Here is a 24,649-nt window from a genome sequence, read left to right as displayed (position 1 = left end):
CGTTAGCTAGATACCTAAAAATGCAATTTGTTGACCCATCAACGCTTAATTATTTTGAGGTCCTCCATTTGAAATTAAAGACTAAGGAGTTGCTGCTCTTTCTAGATTATTTTGAGGTCATCCACTTGAAATTAGAGACTAAGGAGTTGCTGCTCTTTTTAGGATATGATCGTCGTCTGTGACACCAACTGGGTACTATTATTTGTCGATTGTGTCACTCCTAGAATGCCAAGTTTAATCTTCTCAAGCATTATAGGGTATAGTGCGTCAAATTTGGCTTGGACTAAGGCATTGACTCTATCCGATTTTTCCTTTGCTGGTGTGCTTCCTCTTTCGTTAGCTTGAGATAGTGGTTGTTCCGGTTAGCATTGCCCCGACGCCAAAGTTATGACCTCTAGTCTGGTCCTTTTTCCTGCTGAGAGCCACTAGAATTGTGTCGGATTCTCACCTCGGGCCATCCGCCGAATCCTGGGAGGGACCCTAGGTAATCACTACCTACAATATGAAAGCGTACGGTTTAGAAACATACCTACTTGGTAAAAAATATATTATGAAAGTTGTCGGGACCCTGGATCGACGATATGCAAATCTAGACATTCGACTAAAGAATGCATACCATGGTACCATGCAAAAAAAAAACTAACAAATGCATATTAAAGATTCCAAACTCATCCACATATTGTGCACGTTATATCCATAACGCAGCATGCATGCCATGTAGGTCAGAACAATAGATAACACAACACAACTCTACAGCAGATGTGCACCATATATATACAACAACTCTGAAACGAGTAAAATGTCACCCGCAAAAAAAAAGAAACAAGTAAAATGTAACAACTCAATACAAAACAAGGGTCTCGCCATCAAGGCTCTCAGCTAAGGCTCATGGTCGTGGTTGGTTGTGCCACTAGGACTCACAAAGGTGCCGGAAACGGCATGGAGATGGATTGCAATGTTGGCAGGGTAGCGATCGAGCTTAGTCCATCAGAGGTGTTTGAGAGGTGGTGGCAGAAGCTTGGCAAGTTGGTGGCGGCGGGAGAAATCGAAGGGCACATGAGGAGGTTGGCTTGGTGCCACACTCAAGATGTGTTCATAACATATACACCACGATTCGATTTTCTTCAAACTTACTCCTTCTGTCCCAAAACACTCTTATATTATGGAACGGAGGGAAGAGTAAAAAACGCTCTTATATTATGAGACGGAGGGAGTACAAATTAAATGAGATGCTTTTTGGGTGATCTGTAAAATAAATAAGTAAATAAATAAATAAGGAGTCAGAGTGCTAGAAAAAAAAATCCAGAGAGTGGCTATTTACTTTAAAAGAACAGTTTTTTATGAAAAATACAAGAGGTTTAAAAAGTGTGGCAAAGATGCCTATAGCCCTGCTCTAGTCGACGTCTCGACGAAACGTCGAAACCCCAGAAAAGCCCACGGCGGCCGCCAAGTTCACCCGGGAGCTCAGGTATGGCGGCTGCGGCTGCGGCTGCACGGCTGCTGCTCCCCAGGGCGACCAGGGCCGCGGCCTCCTCCTCCTCTCTTCTCCAGCGCCCTCTCCATTCCTTCTCCAGGTGCTTCAGAAGCCTCCTCCCGCGGCCGCCGCCCGCCGTCTTCCCGCGGCACCTCTCCGACGCTGCCTTCGACGCGCAGGCGCTGGACAACCGCGTCCCCGCTACCGTCATCACCGGCTTCCTCGGCTCCGGCAAGGTCCGCCTCGCTTACTCACCTTTCCCCTTGTAAAGTCAGTCTTACTAGTTGGAGCGGTAGGCTATAGAAGCCCGACTAGTCTGAACTCTGAACTCACTGCATATTCTTTTCTGCTCGACCAATGTAAGATCCGGATGTCCACTCGTGGCGCAGCCGATGTTAATATTTATTCAGATCTGAGAAACTGACGCTGTATCACTAAAACAGTACAGCCGGCGTGGATTTAAACCCATGAATGTGCTCACTGCCGTAGTGCCATGGTGCTATAATAATCTGTATAGGACTGATGCTTGTTTATTAAGGTTGGCTAATTGTTTCCAATCTCTCTTTGGCAGACAACCCTCCTGAATCACATTCTAACATCACAGCATGGGAAGAGGATTGCTGTCATTGAGAATGAGGTAACTGAAGATCCTTGTTTCTTGTAGCACTCTATTATGCCCAGTTAACATTGTTTAACATAATGTTTTGTAATGGATCAATACTGCACCAAATTAGCCCCATTTAACATGCCAAGACTCGGTTGTGCTAGAATAAGCCGTATTGTCCTTTACTGTGCAGTTTGGTGAGGTGGATATCGATAGCTCACTTGTAGCTAACCATTCATCCGTCGCTGAAGACATTGTGATGGTGAATAATGGCTGCTTGTGCTGCACTGTCCGAGGGGATCTTGTAAAGATGCTTCTCAAGTTGGTGAAGCAAAAGGGCGACAAGTTTGATCATATCGTCATTGAGACAACGGGTAAATCTCATTGGCTCAAAATCTACCAGACTACCAATATATGGTTATCATTTTTTAGTCTAAAGATGTGTCGAAGTTCTTGTGTCTGACAGAACTAATGTCACTGTCTAGGTCTTGCAAAGCCTGGTCCTGTTATTGAGACATTTTGTTCTGATGAATTGGTCTCGAAATATGTGAAACTTGATGGTGTGGTTACTTTGGTTGATTGTAAGCATGCGATGAAACACTTGAATGAAGTGAAAGCAAGGTGGGTTGTGAATGAGGCAGTAGAACAAGTTGCTTACGCAGACCGGATTATACTGAACAAGGTATTTAGTCAGTCGATAGAACTATGTAAAAGGATCTGATGCAAACAAAAAGTGTTATTTAAGCACGTCTTTTTTTTGCATTTTCTTCTTCAAGAATACATCATAAAAGTGCTTCTTGCTTTTCTAATGCTGCATAATTGCTATGAATGCAGACTGATTTGGTTGATGATGCAGAACTGGAGGTTTTAACCAACAAGATCAAGGTAGGGTTGGTAAAATGCCTTCAGAAAACAGAGTTTTTTTTAATCAAGTGCAAACTTATTATTTTTTGCCCAAACTGAAAAGTTTCTCGTTGCAGCTCATAAATGGGATGGCACAAATGAGAAATGCAAAGTTTGGTGATGTCGACATGGATTTTGTGCTAGGAATTGGGGGTTATGACCTTGATAGGTTAGTATCTTTATTTTCTTATCTGTTAAAGAATGTTGGGCTGTAATCCTGGGAGTCAGATGCCATATTTTGTTTCTCTAATTGAGATAATATATCTGCAGGATTGAGGCTGCAGTCCAATTGAATGAAAACAAAGAGACAGCTCATTGCCACTTGGGACATGAGCATGGTAATGTTCAGGCTCCGGTATCCATGTGTTCTTAGTCCCACCATATTAGAGACATGCTTACTTTTATATCTAGGGATCATGACAACATTTTGTGGCTTCCATTTGGCTTTCTACCTTTTATCAAAATTTCTGAAGGAGACAGATAAATTCTCAATAATTGAGATGATACCCAGACTTGCAACTTACTCGATATTTTCTGTGTGCATTCATTTTTATTCAACTCTCTCCTTTTCTCAGTACATTCAGTTTACTCTGCTGACTTGTAGGACACCATCATGACCATGTCCATGATGCAGCTGTTACTAGTGTAAGTATTGTTTCGGAGGGACTACTTGATCTGGATGAGGTAAACAAATGTAGTTAAGATTTGCTTGAAATGTGGTTCTTCCTTTTACCACCAAACTCTTCCTCAGCAAATGAACTAGTTTATCACTGACGTGCAATGTCTTTTCAAGGTTAACGATTGGCTGGAGAGACTGGTTGATGAGAAAGGCGAAGACCTGTACAGATTAAAGGGTGTTATATCCGTCAACGAGTCAACTGGACGCTTCGTGTTTCAGGTTAGCCGGCCAAACCTTTCCTCTGCAAAGAAACCAGTTTATTATCATCTTCTGCTATGCTATCCCTTTGCTTGAACGAAGTCGATCCGTGTGATCAGAGCTACGTGTTGTTCTAAGCTTTTGATCATCCTTTTGTTGCCGCATAAAAGCTTTTGTTCCGGTGCCTCTGCAGTTTCGCCCGTTCTAATATATGTCATCCTGCTGCTAACTCCTAGTCAAAATTGCAGGGCGTGCACTCTATGTTGGAAGGTTGCCCAGCGAAGCCGTGGGAGGATGATGAGAAGAGGATCAGCAAGCTCGTGTTTATCGGCAGGAATCTGGACGAAGCGGCGCTAAGGAAGGCCTTCAAAGGTTGCCTGTTGTGATGAACCCTCTGATCATGTGTTTATCTCATTGGGATCCCCGGGTACCGAGCTCGAATTCGCCCTATAGTGAGTCGTATTACAATTCACTGGCCGTCGTTTTACAACGTCGTGACTGGGAAAACCCTGGCGTTACCCAACTTCTCTGAGAAACCGAGTAGTGTATCTTGTACTAGACTAGGCTAGAAGTAGAGAGTCGAATTGTGTGGTATCCATGTCTTGATGAGAACCATAACTGTATGCCGTTGTACTTTTCTTGCGATTTATATAGGTTAAAAAACAAACCATGGTGAGTTTCCTGTGATGAAACTAGAGAGAGAATTTCATGTGTCAGCTCAGCCGTCTGAAACTCTGAATACGTACATGCCTTTGCCATGTCTTGGATGCCATTCTATTGGAATTTGGCCGTGTGACCGGCTCTATTTACCTCCAAAATACCGGATATTTTGCCAAAAAAGAAAGGACCCTCTTATCTGGCCGGCGTTCGCTGTGAGGGGGTGACATTTGCAAACGTTTTCACAGCAGTTTTAGGTGTGTATGTGGTGACGGTTCCTTCAGAGCGACATAGTCCTCCTCCCCAAAAATCCCACGTCGCTCCGAGAAAACAGCCACCTCCGGTACAACTAAAACCGCTAGCAAAAACATTTGAAATGCCATGCTCTCCCAACGAACGTCAGCCAAATAAGATTTCTGAAAAAAAAAGAACTTCACATGAACTTTGCCGTGTGACAGACTTGTACACCTCTCCGCCAGAAGTAGTCACGCGTTTCTATCCGCCTAACGAACACACCACAAATCGAAAACCGAGATTTTGCATGAAATTTGCAAGAAAATAATAAAATTCTGTCACGAGATTTGAGAAAGGAAAATCGATTTCGAATTCGAAGCAAACAACCGAATTCCGCGAGACAATTGCTCGTATGGAATCCCACACGGGAGAACGAGTAATACGGCACACGTGGCGTCCGCTGATTTGCGGTGCGCCCCTACGCTACGCGGCTGCCCGTGCCAGTTCCCCCAACGGCTATATCATTTACACCCTTCCATCTTTGCCTCCCCCCATACCACTATTTCCACCCCACGGATCCTCCAAGAACTCCCCCGCCCCGCCCCGCACAGAACCAACTCCGCCGCACCGCCAGATCAACCCGCCGCCCTCCCCCGTCCCCGCGAGCCAGCGAATCCGCCGCGCGCGCGCTCGCTCGCCCGGGGGGAAACGCCCGCCGCCTCGACCGCGCTCGGAGCTCCGCAGGACCCTCCTCCTCCTCCTCGCGCTCAAAGCTCGTTTCTTTTCTTGGTTACTGATTGCGATCTCGTTTCTTGGTCCTCGTCCGCGCGCTGCTAATCTCGCCGTGTTCCTTCTTTTGGTAGAAAAATTCCTCTCCGCGTGAGGGGCCTTCACCGAGTTTGATTTGGTTTATTTCTATATATGCTCGTCTGCCTGCGAATCCGTTGCTCGATTTAGGGCTACTTCCGTGCTGATCCCCGGCTCGAATTGCACTGCTCTGTGCGCCCTACTAATCTTGCTCGCATCAGTACTACCGCCGTTTCTTGTTTGTTCTGATCCATGGACGCAGGTTCCGACATGATGTCGCCGGAGAAGAGCGGCAGGCGGGGCGCGCGGCCGCCGCTCCGGGAGGCCGGCTCGATCTCGATGCCCTCCATGCCGCCGCTCCAGGAGCCCGGCTCCAGGCCCAGGCCCTACATGCCGTCCCTCTGCTCCACGCCCCGCAACCCTGCCGTCAAGTGCTATGTGAGTCCCCGATCGATCCCGTTTCCCCCTTTCGCCTGTTGTCCTGTGCGTGCGCGCCACTTGTTCGACGGAATGACTGAACGGGTGTGAATCTGCCTGTTTGTTTGTCTGGCAGGGCGACAGGTTCATCCCCGACAGGTCGGCGATGGACATGGACATGGCGCACTACCTGCTGACGGAGCCGAGGAAGGACAGGAAGAACGGGGCGACGCCGTCGCCGGCCAAGGAGGCGTACCGGAAGCTGCTGGCCGAGAAGCTGCTCAACAACCGCACCAGGATCCTCGCCTTCCGCAACAAGCCGCCGGAGCCTGACAACAGCATCCTCACGGAGCTCCGTGCCGACGTGGCCTCCGTCCAGGCCAGACCGGCGAAGAAGCGTCGATACATCCCTCAGGTACGGCACGCTTAGTTTGTGGTACTGCTCTCATTGGTGTTGCAGTTGTAGTGGTGATTGTGATGATGATTACTGACTTGATGTGCATTGGAAACCTGATGCAGTCCGCAGATAGGACTCTGGATGCGCCAGACCTCGTTGACGATTACTACCTCAACCTGCTGGACTGGGGAAGCGCCAATGTGCTGTCCATTGCACTGGGCAACACGGTGTACCTCTGGGACGCCGCAAGTGGGTCTACGTCCGAGCTTGTTACCGTTGATGAGGATGATGGCCCTGTCACTAGTGTTAGCTGGGCTCCTGATGGCCAGAACATTGCTATTGGCCTCAACTCCTCTGCTGTCCAGATCTGGGATTCCAGCTCAAACCGACTGGTTGGTACTTCTTGGCCTCTCTCTCCTGTTATAATTCTCTGTTAGCAGCATTATTATTTGTGCTTTTTAGTTGCTGATCATGATTCATTCTGCAGCTGAGGACACTGCAAGGTGTGCATGAGTCGAGAGTCGGATCACTGGCATGGAACAAGAGCATCCTGACCGCTGGTGGTATGGACGGCAAGATCGTGAACAATGATGTGAGGATTAGGGACCATGCTGTGCAGACATACCGCGGGCACTCGCAGGAGGTGTGTGGACTCAAGTGGTCTGGATCAGGGCGGCAGCTAGCCAGCGGTGGAAACGACAACCTCCTCCACATATGGGATGTGTCCATGGCATCCTCTGCACAATCTGCAGGCCGCACCCAATGGCTGCACAGGATGGAAGACCACTCGGCTGCGGTGAAGGCGCTCGCATGGTGCCCATTCCAGAGCAACCTGCTGGCGTCGGGTGGCGGCGCAAATGACCGATGCATCAAGTTCTGGAACACACACACTGGCGCATGCCTCAACTCAGTCGACACCGGGTCACAAGTCTGCGCACTGCTATGGAACAAGAATGACAGAGAGCTGCTGAGCTCGCATGGATTCACTCAGAACCAGCTAACGTTGTGGAAGTACCCGTCGATGGCCAAGATGGCCGAGCTCAATGGCCATACTTCCCGTGTCCTCTTCATGGCTCAGGTAACCTTTGCTCGCTCCCTATGCTTTGTAGCTAAATTTGAAACACATACTGTGTGCACCACAGATGGCTTATGGTTGTCTTTTGTTGAACCTTTGCAGAGCCCTGATGGTTGCACGGTGGCATCTGCTGCAGCAGACGAGACCCTGCGCTTCTGGAACGTGTTTTCCGAGGCTCCGAAGTCTGCGGTGAAAGAGAAGACTTCACAGAGCAGAATGTTCAACAGCTACAATCACCTACGCTAAGGGAGCAGGTCCCAGCAACTGCTGTAACTCTGACAAGAAGTAGCAGGCTAGGCGCAAAGAGTAACTGCATCATGAGCTGATTGTACTTAGAAATTCTTTGTGTGTATTGAAGTATCTGTGGGTACTTCAGTATGCTGGTAACTCTAGTTGTTGTTCTACATTGATCCAGATGAACATCAAGACCAGTTTGATGTATTATACTTACATATGTCAGTGATATATAGTACTCCCTCCGACCCATACTAATTGTCGCAACTCTCTAGTACAACTTTTGTACTAAAGTTGTACTAAAGCTGCAACAATTAATTTGGATCGAAGGGAGTATATATTTTTCTTATGAACAATGCATGGTCTCAAAATCGTGTGTCGCTTGAGAGTATCTGTATTGTTGCCTCAAAACTATTCTTTGTTGCTTTTGGTGTTTCCTGTCGACTGTTTTTGCTGTTGACGTGAGGCTGGTCTGGAGGTGCTTCTCTTTTGGTTGCCTTCTTTATGCAACCTGAAGCCACCACACCACTATTTTAGAGATAATTGCACGTATCATCCTGGAAGTTGCCGGCGATGTCCAACTCGGTCCCGGAAGTTGAGAACTGATCCACTACGGTCCTGATACGGGGAAATACGTCCCCAATACGGTCCTGGATGTTGGACGGCCAGTCCTGCGTCTACACGTCGCGTGCGTACACAGGATACGCCCGTATGACACGTCAGCGCCTGGCCTGCTCGTCAAAAGGGAGCCCACCAGTCAGCGCGGAGCCCACCCGTCAGTACGCTTGGAGTGGATAAGACGCAGAGCCGCTTCGTCGGTGAAAAAATCCCCAATCTCCCAAACTATCCACCTGCAATCCCTAGCTTCTCCTGCGGCGATGGGCGGGGCTAGCGTGACCTCCACCACCATTTATGTCGACGTTGAGAGCGAAGACGGCAGCAGCGCGACGGCGGCGGTCGTCGCCGGTGATGGATCCGGGCGCAGCTTGCTGGAGAGGGCTTATCCACAGGAGGTATGGCGTCGGGGCGAGCCGTGTCTCCGTTCGGAGAGGAGCCGTGTCATGCTGGCCCGGACGCCATCTATAGATGCGTTTGAGGGTCGGTATGGCAATTTGGTTCTGCTGGCCACGGTGGTAGGAGACGGCGAGGAGGCAGTGACGCCGGCTGATCTGCTGGCGGCCATCGAGGCCCGTTGCGGTGTGCTGCAGTCGGAGGTGAGCATTGAGGTCGCTTGCCCCCCGCATGACCTATGGCTGTTGTTCTCAACGGAGGAAAAGTGCACGATGGTGCTGCAATCGTCGATGAAGTTCAAGTGTTGCCGCCGGTGGATCCAGTTTCAGCACTGGGTAAGAGAGATTCGCGCCACCCCGGATGCTCTGGAGTACAAAACGAAGCTCAGTTTGGAAGGGCTCCCAGATCAGGCTTGGTCAATGCAGTCAGTGAAAAGTGTTCTAAAGGATTTAGGCGGCGACCTGATAGAGATCATACGACCAAAGAACAGGCGCGAGCTTGAGGTAATCGCATGGCTTCGTGACCCGTCGAAAGTGGGCAAGATGCTGGACGTGGAGATTGTCGAGCCTAAGCTTGCGCTCTGTACAGATCCTCCTCCGCAATCAGTTGAAGAGTTTGTGGCGATGGAAATGGTGTCGTCTTACGGGCCGTCGTCGCCGAGGAAGAAGAAGACGCTGGTGTATCTTGTCATCTGTCACATCAAGGAGGTGACTGATCGTGGTCCTCTACTCGCCGAAGACCTGCCGGATGCATGGCTTCCGAACGAAGGGGAAGGCCTGACACGGACGCACAAATTCAGCACTGTGCTTGGCAAAGTCGATGGCAATGAGGATTGAGCTATCTATCTATCTAACTAGTTGGAGTATCTGTAGTATTCAATCTATGTAGTTTGTGAACTGCTGTAGTATTATGTATGTCACTGAGTTATATATTATGTGGGTGCCTCTTTTGTGAATTTGGTATGTAATATTCAATGCTTGACAGACTATCTATGTATGGATCTCATGCTATGTTGGAAGTTTTTGATCATTATGAAAATGGAGCTCACTGTCACTTCTATCATTATGAAAATGCCGCTCCTAAATATGCAATCCTTATTTGTATCTATACATACAGTTATGGCATTAATCCTTCCAAGCACCTCATTTGTCATATCTCCAAATAACAGCACCCAGTTTACATATTACAGAAGAGAGCATATAACAACAACCAGTTTACATACTACAGAAGTAATCATATAAGAAGTCTGACATCCAGTTTGCATATTACAAAAGCTATCCATTATATTCTGGAGCATATAACAAGTCTTACTGCCAGTTTACATACTACAAAAGAAAGCATATTACAAAAGCTATCCAACAGGATCTGGAGCATGATCACGAGCAGAACATGTTCATTAACACGTTCTACATCTGATCACAAACAGAACACAAAATGAAACCTCCACTTTTCGTTAATTTTCAACCGCCCCTAAGTTCATCAAACATGCTAACTTTTCTTGGTTTTTTAAATGTTCTCCTGTTTTGACTAGAGTTTGCTCCAGTTCTCTTCATTGTTGTAGTTTTGGACTGACATGCATTCATCCTCTGCTCCTCCACCATTGCTTCTCTGTCTTGTTGTGCCTTCCTCTTATCTGCATCCTGCAAAGCTGCCTGCACTCTTGTAGCTTCCTGTTGGACAGTCTGCTGCTCCCAAGCTCTTTGCCTTGCTATCTCCTGTGTTTGCAGAAATGATTGCTGCCTATCAATCTCATCTGCTTGATTTATAAGAAACAATGCCTCTTCTGCATCAAATTTAGTCTTGCAAACTCTTTTTTTCTCTTCAACAATTCTTTGTCTTTCTTCCGCCTCAATTCTTTTTGCCTCTTCTGCTTCTTTTTTCCTTTTCTCCATAGCTTCTCTCCTTTTGTCTGCCATGGCCAGTTTATCCTCTAGGGCCTTTTTTTCTTTTCCTCACTAGCTTTCCTCCTCTCTTCTGCAGCAATTCTTTTTTCTTCAAGTGCAGCCTTCTTTTTCTCCTCTGCAACATGTTTCTTTGCTAGTAGGTCATCTTTCTTCTTCTGAGCAGACAACTTGATTTTGTCCTCTTCTTCTTTTAACTTCGCAATGGTTGCATCAAACTTGGCCTGATCTGCTATCTCTCTTCTCTCGGCTGCTGCTCTAAGTCTGGCAAGTGCAACAACCTCTCTCTTCCTGTGCACATCACCAGTTTTTGTTGCTGTAGTAGGTTGAATTGGAGGTTGTGAGAGGGCTTGCTGCTGTATGAAAGCATTCTCAGGTAGTGGGCCATGCACAACTTCCTCTCTCTGCCTTGATTCCCTCTGCATTAGTTAACAATTGTTTTAACTCAGAATCAATACATGTTGTGTGTAAACAGAGTTTGCGCAAAAAGAGTACGTGCAAGCAGTTTTTAAACTTACTTCCTGTGTTAAAGTAGCTAGCATCTCTGAATGATACAAAGGTTGTTCATGGTTAAGAACACCAGCTGTCTGAAGATTAATTTCCTGGAAAGTAATAATGCAGAAAGATTATTGGTGCATTAAATGATGTTCTATGAGTAACAGATTTATTGTTTCTTGATCTCAAGATTTACCTGAGTAAGGCCTATTGTTTCTTCATCTGAAGATGACACATCTGGCTCAGCTCGAACTCTATGGCTTCTTGTTTTTTTCTTAGGCTTCAACCCTAACTTCCAGTCCAAGCAACCATTTATGTTATGACCAGCACCTCCACAATATCCACAATGGATGACTGCACCTGCCTTATTGATCTTCACACCTCTCTTTCCCTGCTTCTCTTCTGGTTGTTGTCTCCTATTCCTTGCCCGTCTTCCTTTCTTTTTCTGAAGTGGTGGTGGTATGATTTTTCTGCCATTCATATTAGCCCACTCACTCACATCATTGCATGGCATGATAATGTGCTCATATACCTTGCAATAAGTCTCAATAGAGTAACAAGAGTTCACCCTTGATTCTGGTGGTATTTTGTCATATCTAAGAGCAGAGACTCCATGAGAACATGGGATACCTGACAAATCCCATCTTTTGCAGCTACACTTCTCCATTCTTGTGTCCACACTGAAGTCCATACCTCTATCATTGACTACAAACAACCCTTTTCCAGCTGGTGCAGCATGACAAGTTCTTGCAAATTCAATATTCTTATCCAATTTCTTTCTTATCTTTGGACAAATAGTACCATGCCACTTCAAGACCTCTTGTTGTTTTCCATAATTCCTTCCCATGTTTTGGCCCTTGATCCTCTGACACATGCTTATAATTGGCATCTCCCTAGCCTCCAGGATGTACCTGTTGAACACCTCACAATTGTTATTGAGCAGCACATCACACTTTAGGAAATCTGATGGGGAACGTAGCAGAAATTCAAATTTTTCCTACGTGTCACCAAGATCTATCTATGGAGAAACCAGCAACGAGGGGAAGGAGAGTGCATCTACATACCCTTGTAGATCGCTAAGCGGAAGCGTTCAAGAGAACGGGGTTGATGGAGTCGTACTCGTTGTGATCCAAATCACCGATGATCCTAGTGCCAAACGGACGGCACCTCCGTGTTCAACACACGTACAGCCCGGTGACGTCTCCCATGCCTTGATCCAGCAAGGAGAGAGGGAGAGGTTGAGGAAGACTCCATCCAGCAGCAGCACAACGGCGTGGTGGTGGTGGAGGAGCGTGGTACTCCAGCAGGGCTTCGCCAAGCACCGCAAGAGACGAGGAGGAGAGAGGTAGGGCTGCGCCAGGGAGAGATCAAATCATATATCTTGCAACCCTCATAACCTCAAGTATATATAGGGGAAGGGGAGGGGCTGCGCCCCCATCTAGGGTTCCCTCCCTAGGGGTGGCGGCAGCCCCCAAAAACCCATCTAGGGTGCGGCCAGGTGGAGGGGGAGAGGGAGGCGCACCAGGGTGGGCCTTAGGGCCCATCTGCCCTAGGGTTTGCCCCCTTCCCCTCTTTCCTGAGCCTTGGGCCTTGGTGGGGGTGTTGGGGAACGTAGCATAAATTCAAAATTTTCCTACGTGTCACCAAGATCTATCTATGGAGAGACTAGCAATGAGGGGAAGGAGAGTGCATCTACATACCCTTGTAGATCGCTAAGCGGAAGCGTTCAAGTGAACGGGGTTGATGGAGTCGTACTCGTCGTGATTCAAATCACCGATGATCAAGTGCCGAACGCACGGCACCTCCGCGTTCAACACACGTACAGCCCGATGACGTCTCCCATGCCTTGATCCAGCAAGGAGAAGGGAGAGGTTGATGGAGATCCAGCAGCACGACGGCGTGGTGGAAGTAGCGGGATTCCAACAGGGCTTCGCTAAGCGCTGCGGGAGGAGGAAGATGTGTCACGGGAGGGAGAGGGAGGCGCCAGGCCTTAGATTGGTTTGCTCCACCTTTTCCCCCACTATATATAGGGCCAAGGGAGAGGGGGAGGCGCAGCCCTTGCCCCTTCCTCCAAGGAAGGGTGCGGCCAAGGGTGGGGAGGAGTCCATCCTCCCCAAGGCACCTCGGAGGTGCCTTCCCCTTTTAGGACTCTCCCCTTTTTCCCATCTCTTGGCGCATGGGCCTCTTGGGGCTGGTGCCCTTGGCCCATATAGGCCAAGGCACAACCCCTACAGCCCATGTGGCCCCCCGGGGTAGGTGGCCCCACCCGGTGGACCCCCGGGACCCTTCCGGTGGTCCCGGTACAATACCGATGACCCCGAAACTTGTCCCGATGGCCGAAACAGCACTTCCTATATATAATTCTTTACCTCCGGACCATTCCGGAACTCCTCGTGACGTCCGGGATCTCATTCGGGACTCCGAACAACATTCGGGTTACCGCATACTAATATCTCCATAACCCTAGCGTCACCGAACCTTAAGTGTGTAGACCCTACGAGTTCGGGAGACATGCAGACATGATCGAGACGTTCTCCGGTCAATAACCAACAGCGGGATCTGGATACCCATGATGGCTCCCACATGTTCCACGATGATCTCATCGGATGAACCACGATGTCAAGGACTTAATCAATCCCGTATACAATTCCCTTTGTCTAGCGGTATGTTACTTGCCCGAGATTCGATCGTCGGTATCCAATACCCAGTTCAATCTCGTTACCGGCAAGTCTCTTTACTCGTTCCGTAACACATCATCCCGTGATCAACTCCTTGGTCACATTGCGCATATGATGATGTCCTACCGAGTGGGCCCAGAGATACCTCTCCGCTTACACGGAGTGACAAATCCCAGTCTCGATTCGTGCCAACCCAACAGACACTTTCGGAGATACCTGTAATGCACCTTTATAGTCACCCAGTTACGTTGTGACGTTTGGCACACCCAAAGCACTCCTACGGTATCCGGGAGTTGCACAATCTCATGGTCTAAGGAAATGATACTTGACATTAGAAAAGCTTTAGCATACGAACTACACGATCTAGTGCTATGCTTAGGATTGGGTCTTGTCCATCACATCATTCTCCTAATGATGTGATCCCGTTATCAACGACATCCAATGTCCATGGTCAGGAAACCGTGACCATCTATTGATTAACGAGCTAGTCAAGTAGAGGCTTACTAGGGACATGGTGTTGTCTATGTATCCACACATGTATCTGAGTTTCCTATCAATACAATTCTAGCATGGATAATAAATGATTATCATGAACAAGGAAATATAATAATAATCAATTTATTATTGCCTCTAGGGCATATTTCCAACAAAATCATTTTGATAAGCCCTGACCCATGTTTTAGGATCCAACTCATCCAGCCAGTCATGGGCCTCTTTGCTGAGAAGTAACATTTGGTTCATATTTTCCCTAAACCTTCCCTCTGTAGTACTTCTAGCACATTTCCATAGCTGGTTCTTTAAGGCCTCTCCCTTGAAATTCTTGTTGAAATTCTGCCACAGATGCCTCACACAGAATCTGTGTGGTGAAAGTGGGAACAATTCCTTCACTGCTTTTAGTAAACCCTACAAAAACAATGACATTTCACACATTATAAACATACAAAGGAAATCACATAAGTTCTGATACATACTGAAATAAGCAAAAAATGCAAAGGAATTACTTTTTGCTTGTCAGACATGATGGTCCAGAGATCTGTGTTATGTATGCCAAGATCTTGCTTCAATGCAGTCAAGAACCATCTCCAGGCTTTTGTATCTTCAGTTTGCACTACTACATGAGCCACAGGAATTATGCAATCATTAGGATCCATTCCTACAGCACTTAAAAGCACACCTCCATATTGTGTCTTCAAGTGACAGCCATTGAGGAAAATGATAGGCCTACAAGCAGATAAGAAGCCCCTTTTGCATGCATCAAATGAGAAGTAACATTTTTGAAATTGCCCCTCTTCTGAAAGTTCAACAAAGAAAGTGCTACCAGGATTAGATCTCCTCAGCTCATTTGCATAGTCCCACAACAAGTTGTATTGTGAAATCTCATCACCATATATCATATCATATGCAATCTTCCTAGCTCTCCCTAACTTGCCCCTTTTAATTGTCATATTCCAATCTTCTTGCACAAAACCTGCTAAGGCCTTCAATGAAATCCTCTCACATGCCCTAATCTTGTCGACAAATTTGTGAGCAATATACCTAGCTGTAAAGGCTGTAACTTGCCACTTCTTCTCACAAGTATGCTCACCATTGAATGTCTTCACCATTATCGAATTTGTCCTATTATCCCAAGATGCATAAAGATACCATGGGCATCCTTTCTCACACTTTGCACCAAGCCTTGTTTTGTCATTCTTTGGGAATGTGATGTTCACTCTCTCTTTGCAACTGTAATCTCTAACTGCTTTCCTCAAGAGCTCGACTGAAGAGAACAATTGGCCTGCATGGAACTTGGGCTCATGCATATCAGCAGCTGTAAATGATTTGAAATTGAATTTCATTTCATCTTGATCTGAATCTGGAGCATCCAATTCCTCATCTTCAGAGTTGCACTCTTCCACCACCTTCTTCCCTTTCCTATCTTGCAGAGGGTGTAGCTACTCCTGCAACAAATCCTCATCCCCATCCTCCAAGTCATAGTCACTGTCAATAATTTCAGGAATATAATCACTGTCAGAAGTATCTGAATCTGCATACTGTTCTTCCTGCTCTTCTATATTTTGTTTTCTTGGTCTCAGTCTGTCAAAGAATTGGTCATGACTCTGAATTTCATGACTTTCATCCACAACACTACAAGATGTGTTGCTTTCATTGACATCTCTGTTATCATTTGCATTGCTTGACTTCTTCATTGGACTGAAAACAACTGGCATTTGTGTTACTGGATTAGCCACAACATCATCCCATCCAGCTCCTCCTCCAGAAATATGGCTGTCCAAATGATCGAGGTATATCATTTGAAATTGGTGCCCTCGATTAAGCGTTAGATATATACAATCTACGTCAACATCATTGGACAAAAGCCTAGCACCACCTTCATTTAGCTGACAAACAGGGGCAACCAATACATATCGATTCTACCTCTCTTTTCATAACCCAAGTGCTCAACTAATTCTTCAAACAATTTGTAATATGCACTCTCCACCTGACAGTAATCATAGCAAACCTTTTTGGCATCCAAATAACACCTATTCTGCCCACTGCCAAAGAAAAATCCTCCATGGATTACCTCAACAGTGAACAATCGAGAATCCTTTGCTGCAAACAAAAATCATTGAAAGTTCAATCTTTTTGTCGTACTTTACCCAAACCCTAACAAATTTCCCTCCAAAGTGCATGAAATTGGCATAAACAAATGAGATTATATGTGCACACAACCTAATTAGAACTAAAATTGTAGATTTCAGGCACAAAACCATCTCTACGTTCTTGGGCGACGAATCATACCGTACGTTGGAGCCGCCTCGCCGCCGGGCCGCCGTCGCGGGCCCTCCATCGCCGCTGAATCCCGTCCTACAGGTTGCGGCGCCGTCGCAGTCCCTTCCACCACCGCAGCAACTACCATCGAAAGGCCATCGGGTCGCAGATCATCCGCCGCCGCACCCTATCCCACTACTCTGCTTCCTGCTCTGTTTTCGGTTCGTGGACACATGAAGGATCGAGAAAAGACAGCGAGACGGGGATGGGGGGCAAGGGGTGGGCTCCGCGCTGACTGGTGGGCTCCCTTCTGACGAGCGGGCCAGGCGTTGACGTGTCATACGGGCGTATCCTGTGTACGCACGCGACGTGTAGACGCAGGACTGGCCGTCCAACATCCAGGACCGTATTGGGGACGTATTTCCCCATATCAGGACCGTAGTGGATCAGTTCTCAACTTCCGGGACCGAGTTGGACATCGCCGGCAACTTCCAGGATGATACGTGCAATTATCTCCATTATTTTACCATGTTATTCTTCTTCTCGGGTCATACATGGACCTACTTCTCAGCAATGGAATCTGTGTGTGTACTCCCACTGAATCCAAACCTAGCAAAATTGGAGCAGAGTTTCACCTTGAGGTTAGATGTGTGTGTCAGCTTCAGATGTTGGAGGACCTGCTGTCTTGTGCCAAGCTGAAGCCAAAGAAATGTGGCAAACCATATGTTTACCCTCTTATTCTTCTTTCAGTCAAAGAAATGTGCATCTCGTGGTGGGTTGGTTCAGTCAGTGGCAGATGGTGTTTGTGCCGATCAGATCACAACCAAACAAGCATTCGCAAAATCAGATTAGCAGCGCCTTAATCCCATGATGAGATTACCAGTGAAATTTACCATTTCTTCTTCAACCAAAAGTAGCACGGTAAAAGATTAGCGATGCATTGACAGAGACAATGGTACTAGTAGTGCGTTTGCAGCTGGTGCCATATCCGCCGTCAGATCTCGCCAGAGTTGACCCTGGCCGTCAAATGGTAGCACACATGGTTCCTCTTCCTGCCTACCGACCGGCCATCACCCACCTCGCCGCCCACTTCCTCTCCCTCCTTCCCCGCACGCGCGCGCCCTCCGCCCGGCAGGCCGTCGACCTCGCCGTCCGTCGCGAGGGTTCGCCGCTCGCCGGGATCGGGGGAGCCGCCGCCGCGCCTCCATCCCATCCAGACACAGCCTCCTAGGCCACTCGCTCGGCTGCCGCTGCCAGCTCAGCGCCTGAGAGCCCAGATCCCCCGGTATATAGAGTCCCCGGCGACCCTTCGCCGCCGCGCCGGCCATGGATTTCATGAAGGCCTTCGATCAGACCGTGCGGGAGATGTAAGTTTTCTCGATCGGCCCACCGGCCACGATCCCGTTAGCCGCTTTACAAGGATGCCTACGGCGTTTGCTGAATTTGATCCGTGAGGAGTGAGATCCTGATCCGTTTGCTCTGCGCGTGCTCTTGCAGCAAGAGGGAGGTCAATCTCAAGGTGCTCAAGGTCCCCGAGCTCGAACAGAAGGTTTGGATCTCGCCCAGATCTTAGCTCTGCTTCTCTGTGAAATCGTTTCCTCTTGCTGGTAGTGGAGCTGTGAATTATCGGATTAGTTCATGTGGTGGAGACTGTAGGATGGAACTTGAATTTTGCCTATGCTTGCTTGTGATACCACTCTTGTCTGTACACTCCACACTAGTGCTTTAAGGAAACTGATAAATGTTGTAACTTTTTAGGAGCAATAAATAAAATCATGTTCCTTAAAAAAGTCAAACTCTGCGCTGATGGTTTAGTTAAATTATTAAGACCTGAATCAGAGATAAGTCGAAATACACTACCGAATGCACTCCTCACGCACTGCTTTTGATTTGCCTGTAATCAGGCTGGATTCTTTGATGATTACATTTAGAGCTAGAAGTCCGACGAGGAGTGATAGCTGACAAGACTAGTCCTTTCGATCTCTCATTGTATCATATTTCGTAGTTTATGTCTTCTCCTAAAAGTTTTGCTTTCAAATCAGGTCCTTGACGCGACAAGTGATGAGCCTTGGGGTCCACATGGGTCTGCTCTTTCAGAGCTAGCTCAGGCCACCAAGAAATAGTAAGTTTTAATGTCTTGTTTGTGTTGTGCTATCCCACCTCCCTTTTTATCTGTGCTGAAATGATGCATATAACTTCTAAAATCTGCAGCTCTGAGTGTCAGATGGTGATGGGTGTCCTCTGGGCCAGGCTGGGTGAGCGAGATGCAAACTGGCGTCATGTGTATAAGGTTATTGCTTCTTATTCCCTAATGACCATCCTTTCAATAGTATATTGGACCAATATTGAGCTTGTTAGGAATCACTTCTACAGTGATTGATCACATTAACCAGTAACCACCAAAGGGAAACAGACCTTTGTATCGTGTAAATTTTTATGAGCAATGCTATTCACTAATTAAAATTTGTGGATGCGCAGGCACTGACGATTATTGAGTACTTGATAGCGAATGGTTCTGAGCGGGCAGTTGATGACATTCTCGATCATTATTCAAAAATCTCGGTATGTGTTGTCTGTGCTTTTGTTTACAACTCTTTCTAGTTAAGGCTACATCGAGTGATTAAACATTTTCTTGTCGTATCCTTTAAGGTTCTTTCGAGTTTTGAGTTTGTGGAACCTAATGGAAAAGACTCTGGAATAAATGTGAGGAAGAAAGTGGAAACCCTGGTGGGAATCATCAATGATAAGGAGAGAATAAAGGCTGTGAGAGAGAAAGCGGCCAGTAACCGTGACAAGTGGGTTCTGCAAAATTATTAAATGAGATCTTCTAACTTTTTTTAGTTGTGTACTTATCTTTGACAGTCTTAAACCGTAACGTATATTTGCTGTGGATGAAGGTACGTTGGGTTATCATCAACCGGGTCATACAGATCAAGCTCAGCCTCTGGAGGTAGCAACTACAGTTCAGGTGAACGCTATGGCAGTTTTGGTGGCACAAGGGAGGCTGATTCGTTCAGTAACAGTTACAGGGACAAAGAACCTGTTAAAACCTCTTCAAGTAGTACTGGCAGGCGCAAATCTGGCAGCAAGATAAGAAAGGACGCGGATCATGATAGAAGGTATTTTAAAGCTGCTTTACTATTTTTACTTCGTTAAATGACTGCTGCTGGTTTTTCAAAAACTACAGCCAGTAGTATTTTACTAACAGTATCCATTTTTATCGTTAATAAACGCTGAGTAGCCAGTGGGATATGGTGGGTTAATTGTAGGTAGCATTCTTGGTTGCATGATTGGTGAGTTAGGTCCCAACTCACACGGGGTGAAGTAGTATCTAATTTGCTATTGAAACAGAGTTAGTTTAAAGCGGCTATTTCCTATTAGAAGAGGTCCTCGTGTTGAATCTTGTTAAGTATGGTAAATGCAGCAATATTTTTCAAAGTGAAATGCAGCAGTATCAGTTCGGCTCTAGATTTTTAGCCTCGGGGCTTACCTTTTATTGTTATACATTTCACTCCTTCACTGAAGTTTTGTATCCACGCAGCTCCTCGAAGTCCCCATCTAACACCAAAGGCAATGAGGATGAATTCGATGACTTTGATCCTCGTGGATCTTCCTCAAACGGTAAAATATTATATATGTATTTTCCTGGTTCTGCTACTTCCATGCAAGGAATTTCTTTAGCTGTAGTACTGAATGCATGTTCATGTCTTGTCATGTAAGTCTGTTATAGTCTGTAATGTTTTGACAAATAGTTCACTCTTCAGTTTGCATGTACGCTATAACTAGATTACCTTTCATGTAGCACAATTATAATATTCTCTTCCGCCTAATTGTAAATAGAAATTCATAGATGAACGTCAATTCAAGTGCTCAATCAGTTTTTACTAAAAGGGATGACCTGATAGTTTGTTGAGACTGGGAGTGCTATGCCTTTTTTATTTTTGAATGAACTAATTTGTTGGATTTGGAAACTCAAAGAGATGACTATTTCTATCTTGTTCTACAGGTGCAGCTAATACAAAGACTGCTGAGGCGGATCTTCTTGGCCCAAATTTGATGGATGATTTCCTTGGCGAGCCCGCAGCCACTCCAGCAACAGAAAGTGCTGCAGAACCTCAGGTTGATCTGTTTGCTGATGCAGATTTCCAATCGGCAATCCCAGGTGCCGAAACAGCTGCGCATCAGGATGTCCAGGTTTGGTTCTCCTCTCTGTATATCGAAGCTGCTAAATATGTTAAGATTATCTGACACAGTGCCAGAAACTGCCAGTATTGTGCTTTGATATTCTTATAAAATCATGTAGTTTCTCAATTTCGTTGATCATGATACAGTGTTGTCATCCAAATGATACTGCAGGAAACTGTTGACCTTTTTTCGGGAAATGCAACCTTTGCTTCAGCATTTCCACCACAGACTGGGTTTATCCCACCACCAACTTCTGGGACATCTTCTAATGCTAATACTTCCGTGTCCAAGAACACAGTACCTGAACCATTTGATCCTTTCGGTGATATTCCTTTAAGCAGTTTTGGGGGATCTGACCCATTTGGTGACTTCAGCACCTCTAGTGCACCACCACCACCTGTACACAGCTCCACTGGAAATATCAGCACGTCAAGTCAGAACCTTGAGGCAGCATCGGACTTTGGTGCCTTTGAATCAAACACCGTGGATACAGCTAAAGACCCCTTCGACTTTTCTTCCACTGGCAATTTTGGCAAAGCAGATGTAGCACCTTTGGCTGCTCCCAAAACTGGTGCCTCTGATTTTGGTGCCTTCGTTGCAAACACTGAAGAAGCAGCTAAAGACCCCTTTGATCTTTCTTCAAGTATTAATGGAAGGGCAGACCAAACACCTTTGGCAGCTCCCAAGCCCAACACCAAGAAAGAAAATTTTCAGGTCAAATCTGGCATATGGGCTGACTCTTTGAGCCGTGGATTGATTGATCTGAACATAACTGGACGTAAGTTCCTCCTCTCATTTCCTCCTCACCCTGTTGGAAACTTGATTTCAGAAGTGTTGATGTTTCTCTTCACTGCAAATTTCAGCAAAGAAGGTGAACTTAGCCGATGTTGGGGTTGTTGGCGGCCTTAGTGATGGGTTCGACGACAAGGCTCAATCCTCATGGACCGGAGGATCTAGCCAACCCTCATGGAACATGGGTGCCGGAGGATCTGGCCAACCCTCATGGAACATGGGTGCAGGGGGATCTGGCCTAGGAATGTCTGGAATTCCTCCGTCTACGCAAGGCGGTGGCATCGAGAGCTTGGCAAACTACAACAAGTATCAGTTTGGTGGCTTCAAATGAGCTCCATAGGAGAACATTTCTAGCACCTGGTGTTTGTTGCTTTTGCTGGACTGTGCCTTTGGGCGCTTATTATCTTTTTATTGGTTTTGTCACCTCGCTTTTGTTGACGGTCACATTGCTTGTAATTGCTGCAGTATTCAAGTATCATGGTCTTTGTCCAGTGTTGTCAAGCATGTGTTGTGTTTGTCGGGTTTGCAGATACGCTGCCCTTGTGTCACATCATGATTCGATTCAATCTTATGTTTAATATGTGCACCTTCTGTAAATTGTAGGCTCTTTTGCTTCTGTAATGCTTTGCGGTGCTTGCATTCAATTCCTGGGTTTCTGAAATACTACTTCGGAAACCATCAACATTACATTGAACACTGTTTTGGAACCACCGGAATGTGGTATTCCGTTTTATTCAAAAGCGTCCGAACACTAATGTCATGGCATTCATGTTATAATTGGACTGATTCTATGTATTCTGACATTCTACCCTTGATTTTCTCAGAAGTTTATGAGCGTCAACAGGGACAAGACAGCAACATTAACGTTTGATTTTGTGTGTTGTGTGAAAGACAACTGACAACGCTGAATTCATATTTTGGCTTCTCTGTTGCGCGGGAATATGGTAGCATTGTGATGCAAATTATTTGGCTGCATTGCAGGAGAAATATGTACAAGTTTACTGAAAACTAGGCGCATTGCATAGTTGTCGTGGAAGTAAGAAAAAAATTATGTGAGGTTAAACACACATGAATTATTTTCTTTGAAATTGCAGGTAGCAAGAACGAAAAGTCATACGGTAGCAATCCTACAAACCAGAAGGAAATATTAGCAAGAAATCCTTGAAATTCCTATGAAATTCTTTTGAACCATATATGCCTTTACAAGTACTTAAATTATTACAGTTGTGTGATTTTGTATCTATGTACAAGGAGTATTATAAAGAAATCGATGGTCAATGCTTATCTTAGAAAACATGCATCAAACAGACTGCTACAACACTTCTCAGGCTTCAGGAGAACAATGTATGAGCAACTAAGCAAGCATGTATCATTTCAGTTCATTTATGATTTCCAGGATATCTGGAAGCATCTACCAGGTACTAGTAAATGGAAGGAAATGCAGGAGTCCTGTTTTGCATAACCCAACACAACGTCTATACCACCATGCTCACTACTTGCTATGTGGTTTCAGTTTGGAGGTGTGATGGTCCTAGGTAGGTGCGTGCTCTCGATATCCTCTACTATTGCCCCAACCAAATGCAAGGGTTTTCTCATATGTAGTCCCCCAAAAGAGCTACACTATGAAGTTGAATTGGTAAAATGTATCATCAGGGAGCTACTTCACCGAGGGAGGGACACACACAACAATAAAAATCCGAGGCTCACGCCCCGCTTTATATATAAAACAAAATACACAACAACAAAAAATCACTCAATTACCCATGTGCTCATTATAACAGTATTGAATTGCATGAAAGCGTCCATCACATGGTTGTTACACCACAAAATGTCCCTATTTTAGTGTGAGAAGAAAGATAGAGGAAGAATTCATAAAGTATCCGTCATGTGTCGACCAAGGAGTAGTGCTTAATTAGTCATTGCTATATTCATTTCAGCCTACCACATATACAATATATGCAAGTTTTGCACTTAATTGGAGTGCCTTTTCAATGTTGTTGAAACCCATCTACATCCTAGGACTGGGAACCATCAGAATTTACAACCGTGCGGGCTTGGATTTCTATTGGTAGTAATATCATTAAGATGGTCAGGCGGAGATGGACTCCCAAGAATTTTCCATCATACTACATTTTATTGAGTAGGCACAACTTGAGAACCGGATTGATATCTGAATACTATCAAGGCAATGGTGCAGTCTTCTTGCCACTCTCTGTGTCTTGGAGCAAGTTGGGACGCATCTTTGAATTACACTAGAGCCAGAGACCGTTGGGATGTAGACTTCCAACTATTGTGTTTGGAGCACAAGAATGCAATATCTTGTTTTATGCAAAATTACTAGTACATTATTGCATTCCAAACACCATATTGTCATAACTAAACTAATTCAAGTGTATTATGGCATTCTACCCTTGGTTTTCTCTTTGAATTTAGGAACATCAACAAAGACAAGACTGCAATTTCTTTTTAATTCCAAGATTAATGCTTGATTTTGTGTGCCGTGTAAAGAAACCTAATACCTCCGACTTCCTATTTAGGGCCTCTTTGTTTCTTATAGTTATAAAATGTGGGATTTCTTTGCAGGGATGAAAATGTGAGAATTGAACGAATTCTAGTGTGTTCAGGCATTCTACCCTTGATTTTCTCTCCAAATACCATAATGTCATCGCATTCACGTGATAATTGAACTAATTCTAGTCTGCTGGCCTTTATTTCTGCCAGAAATTTGTGAGCGTCAATAGGGATAAGACAGTAATTCACTTTTTATGTGTCCTAAGTTGTGTAACAGAAAACTGATGCAGCTGAATTCATATTTAGGGTCTCTATGTTTCTTAGGATAGGAGTACATATATTAGAATTGAGATGTAAATTATTTGCTTGCATAGGAAAAAAATTGAATTCTCCTCAAAGCCTATGCATGTCATAACTGGTATTGAAACAAAGAAAAAATTCCGTGAGGTTTAAGACTCGATGGAATTATTTTTCGTTGGAATTACAAGTAGAGTACATCATAAAAATCATACAGTATGAACCCTACAAGCCAGAGGAAAGATTCTTAAGGAATGGAATCCTTAAAATTCCTATGAAATTCATTTGAACCATAGAGGCCCTTACAAGTAGTTTCTTTATAGTTTACGATTTTGTATATATGTAC

General features: G+C 45.6%; 3 protein-coding genes across 3 annotated transcripts; all 3 read left to right on the top strand.

Moving 5' to 3' along the window:
- The first annotated feature begins 1,397 nt into the window (after nt 1-1,397).
- LOC125533985 (P-loop guanosine triphosphatase YjiA-like) lies at nt 1,398-4,280 on the top strand. The gene is made up of 10 exons (XM_048697301.1): nt 1,398-1,710; nt 2,046-2,111; nt 2,272-2,452; nt 2,564-2,760; nt 2,913-2,963; nt 3,059-3,150; nt 3,252-3,319; nt 3,586-3,665; nt 3,775-3,879; nt 4,107-4,280. The coding sequence occupies exons 1-10, from the start codon at nt 1,471-1,473 to the stop codon at nt 4,242-4,244; spliced, it is 1,218 nt and encodes a 405-aa protein (XP_048553258.1). The 5' UTR covers nt 1,398-1,470; the 3' UTR covers nt 4,245-4,280.
- Nucleotides 4,281-5,303: 1,023 nt separating this feature from the next.
- LOC125539599 (cell division cycle 20.2, cofactor of APC complex-like) lies at nt 5,304-8,050 on the top strand. The gene is made up of 5 exons (XM_048703091.1): nt 5,304-5,994; nt 6,110-6,388; nt 6,493-6,762; nt 6,858-7,448; nt 7,548-8,050. The coding sequence occupies exons 1-5, from the start codon at nt 5,809-5,811 to the stop codon at nt 7,689-7,691; spliced, it is 1,470 nt and encodes a 489-aa protein (XP_048559048.1). The 5' UTR covers nt 5,304-5,808; the 3' UTR covers nt 7,692-8,050.
- Nucleotides 8,051-17,575: 9,525 nt separating this feature from the next.
- Nucleotides 17,576-22,092, top strand: LOC125539598 (clathrin interactor EPSIN 1-like). The gene is made up of 11 exons (XM_048703090.1): nt 17,576-17,885; nt 18,016-18,067; nt 18,561-18,640; nt 18,730-18,808; nt 18,997-19,080; nt 19,168-19,313; nt 19,416-19,637; nt 20,060-20,139; nt 20,525-20,712; nt 20,875-21,481; nt 21,567-22,092. Exons 1-11 carry the CDS (start codon nt 17,845-17,847, stop codon nt 21,824-21,826), a joined length of 1,839 nt encoding a protein of 612 aa, XP_048559047.1. The 5' UTR covers nt 17,576-17,844; the 3' UTR covers nt 21,827-22,092.
- The last annotated feature ends 2,557 nt before the right edge of the window (nt 22,093-24,649 follow it).

The sequence above is a fragment of the Triticum urartu genome, chromosome 2 (assembly GCF_003073215.2).
Source record: "Triticum urartu cultivar G1812 chromosome 2, Tu2.1, whole genome shotgun sequence".
NCBI lineage: Eukaryota > Viridiplantae > Streptophyta > Magnoliopsida > Poales > Poaceae > Triticum > Triticum urartu.
This window is presented reverse-complemented; position numbering and strand designations above follow the sequence as displayed.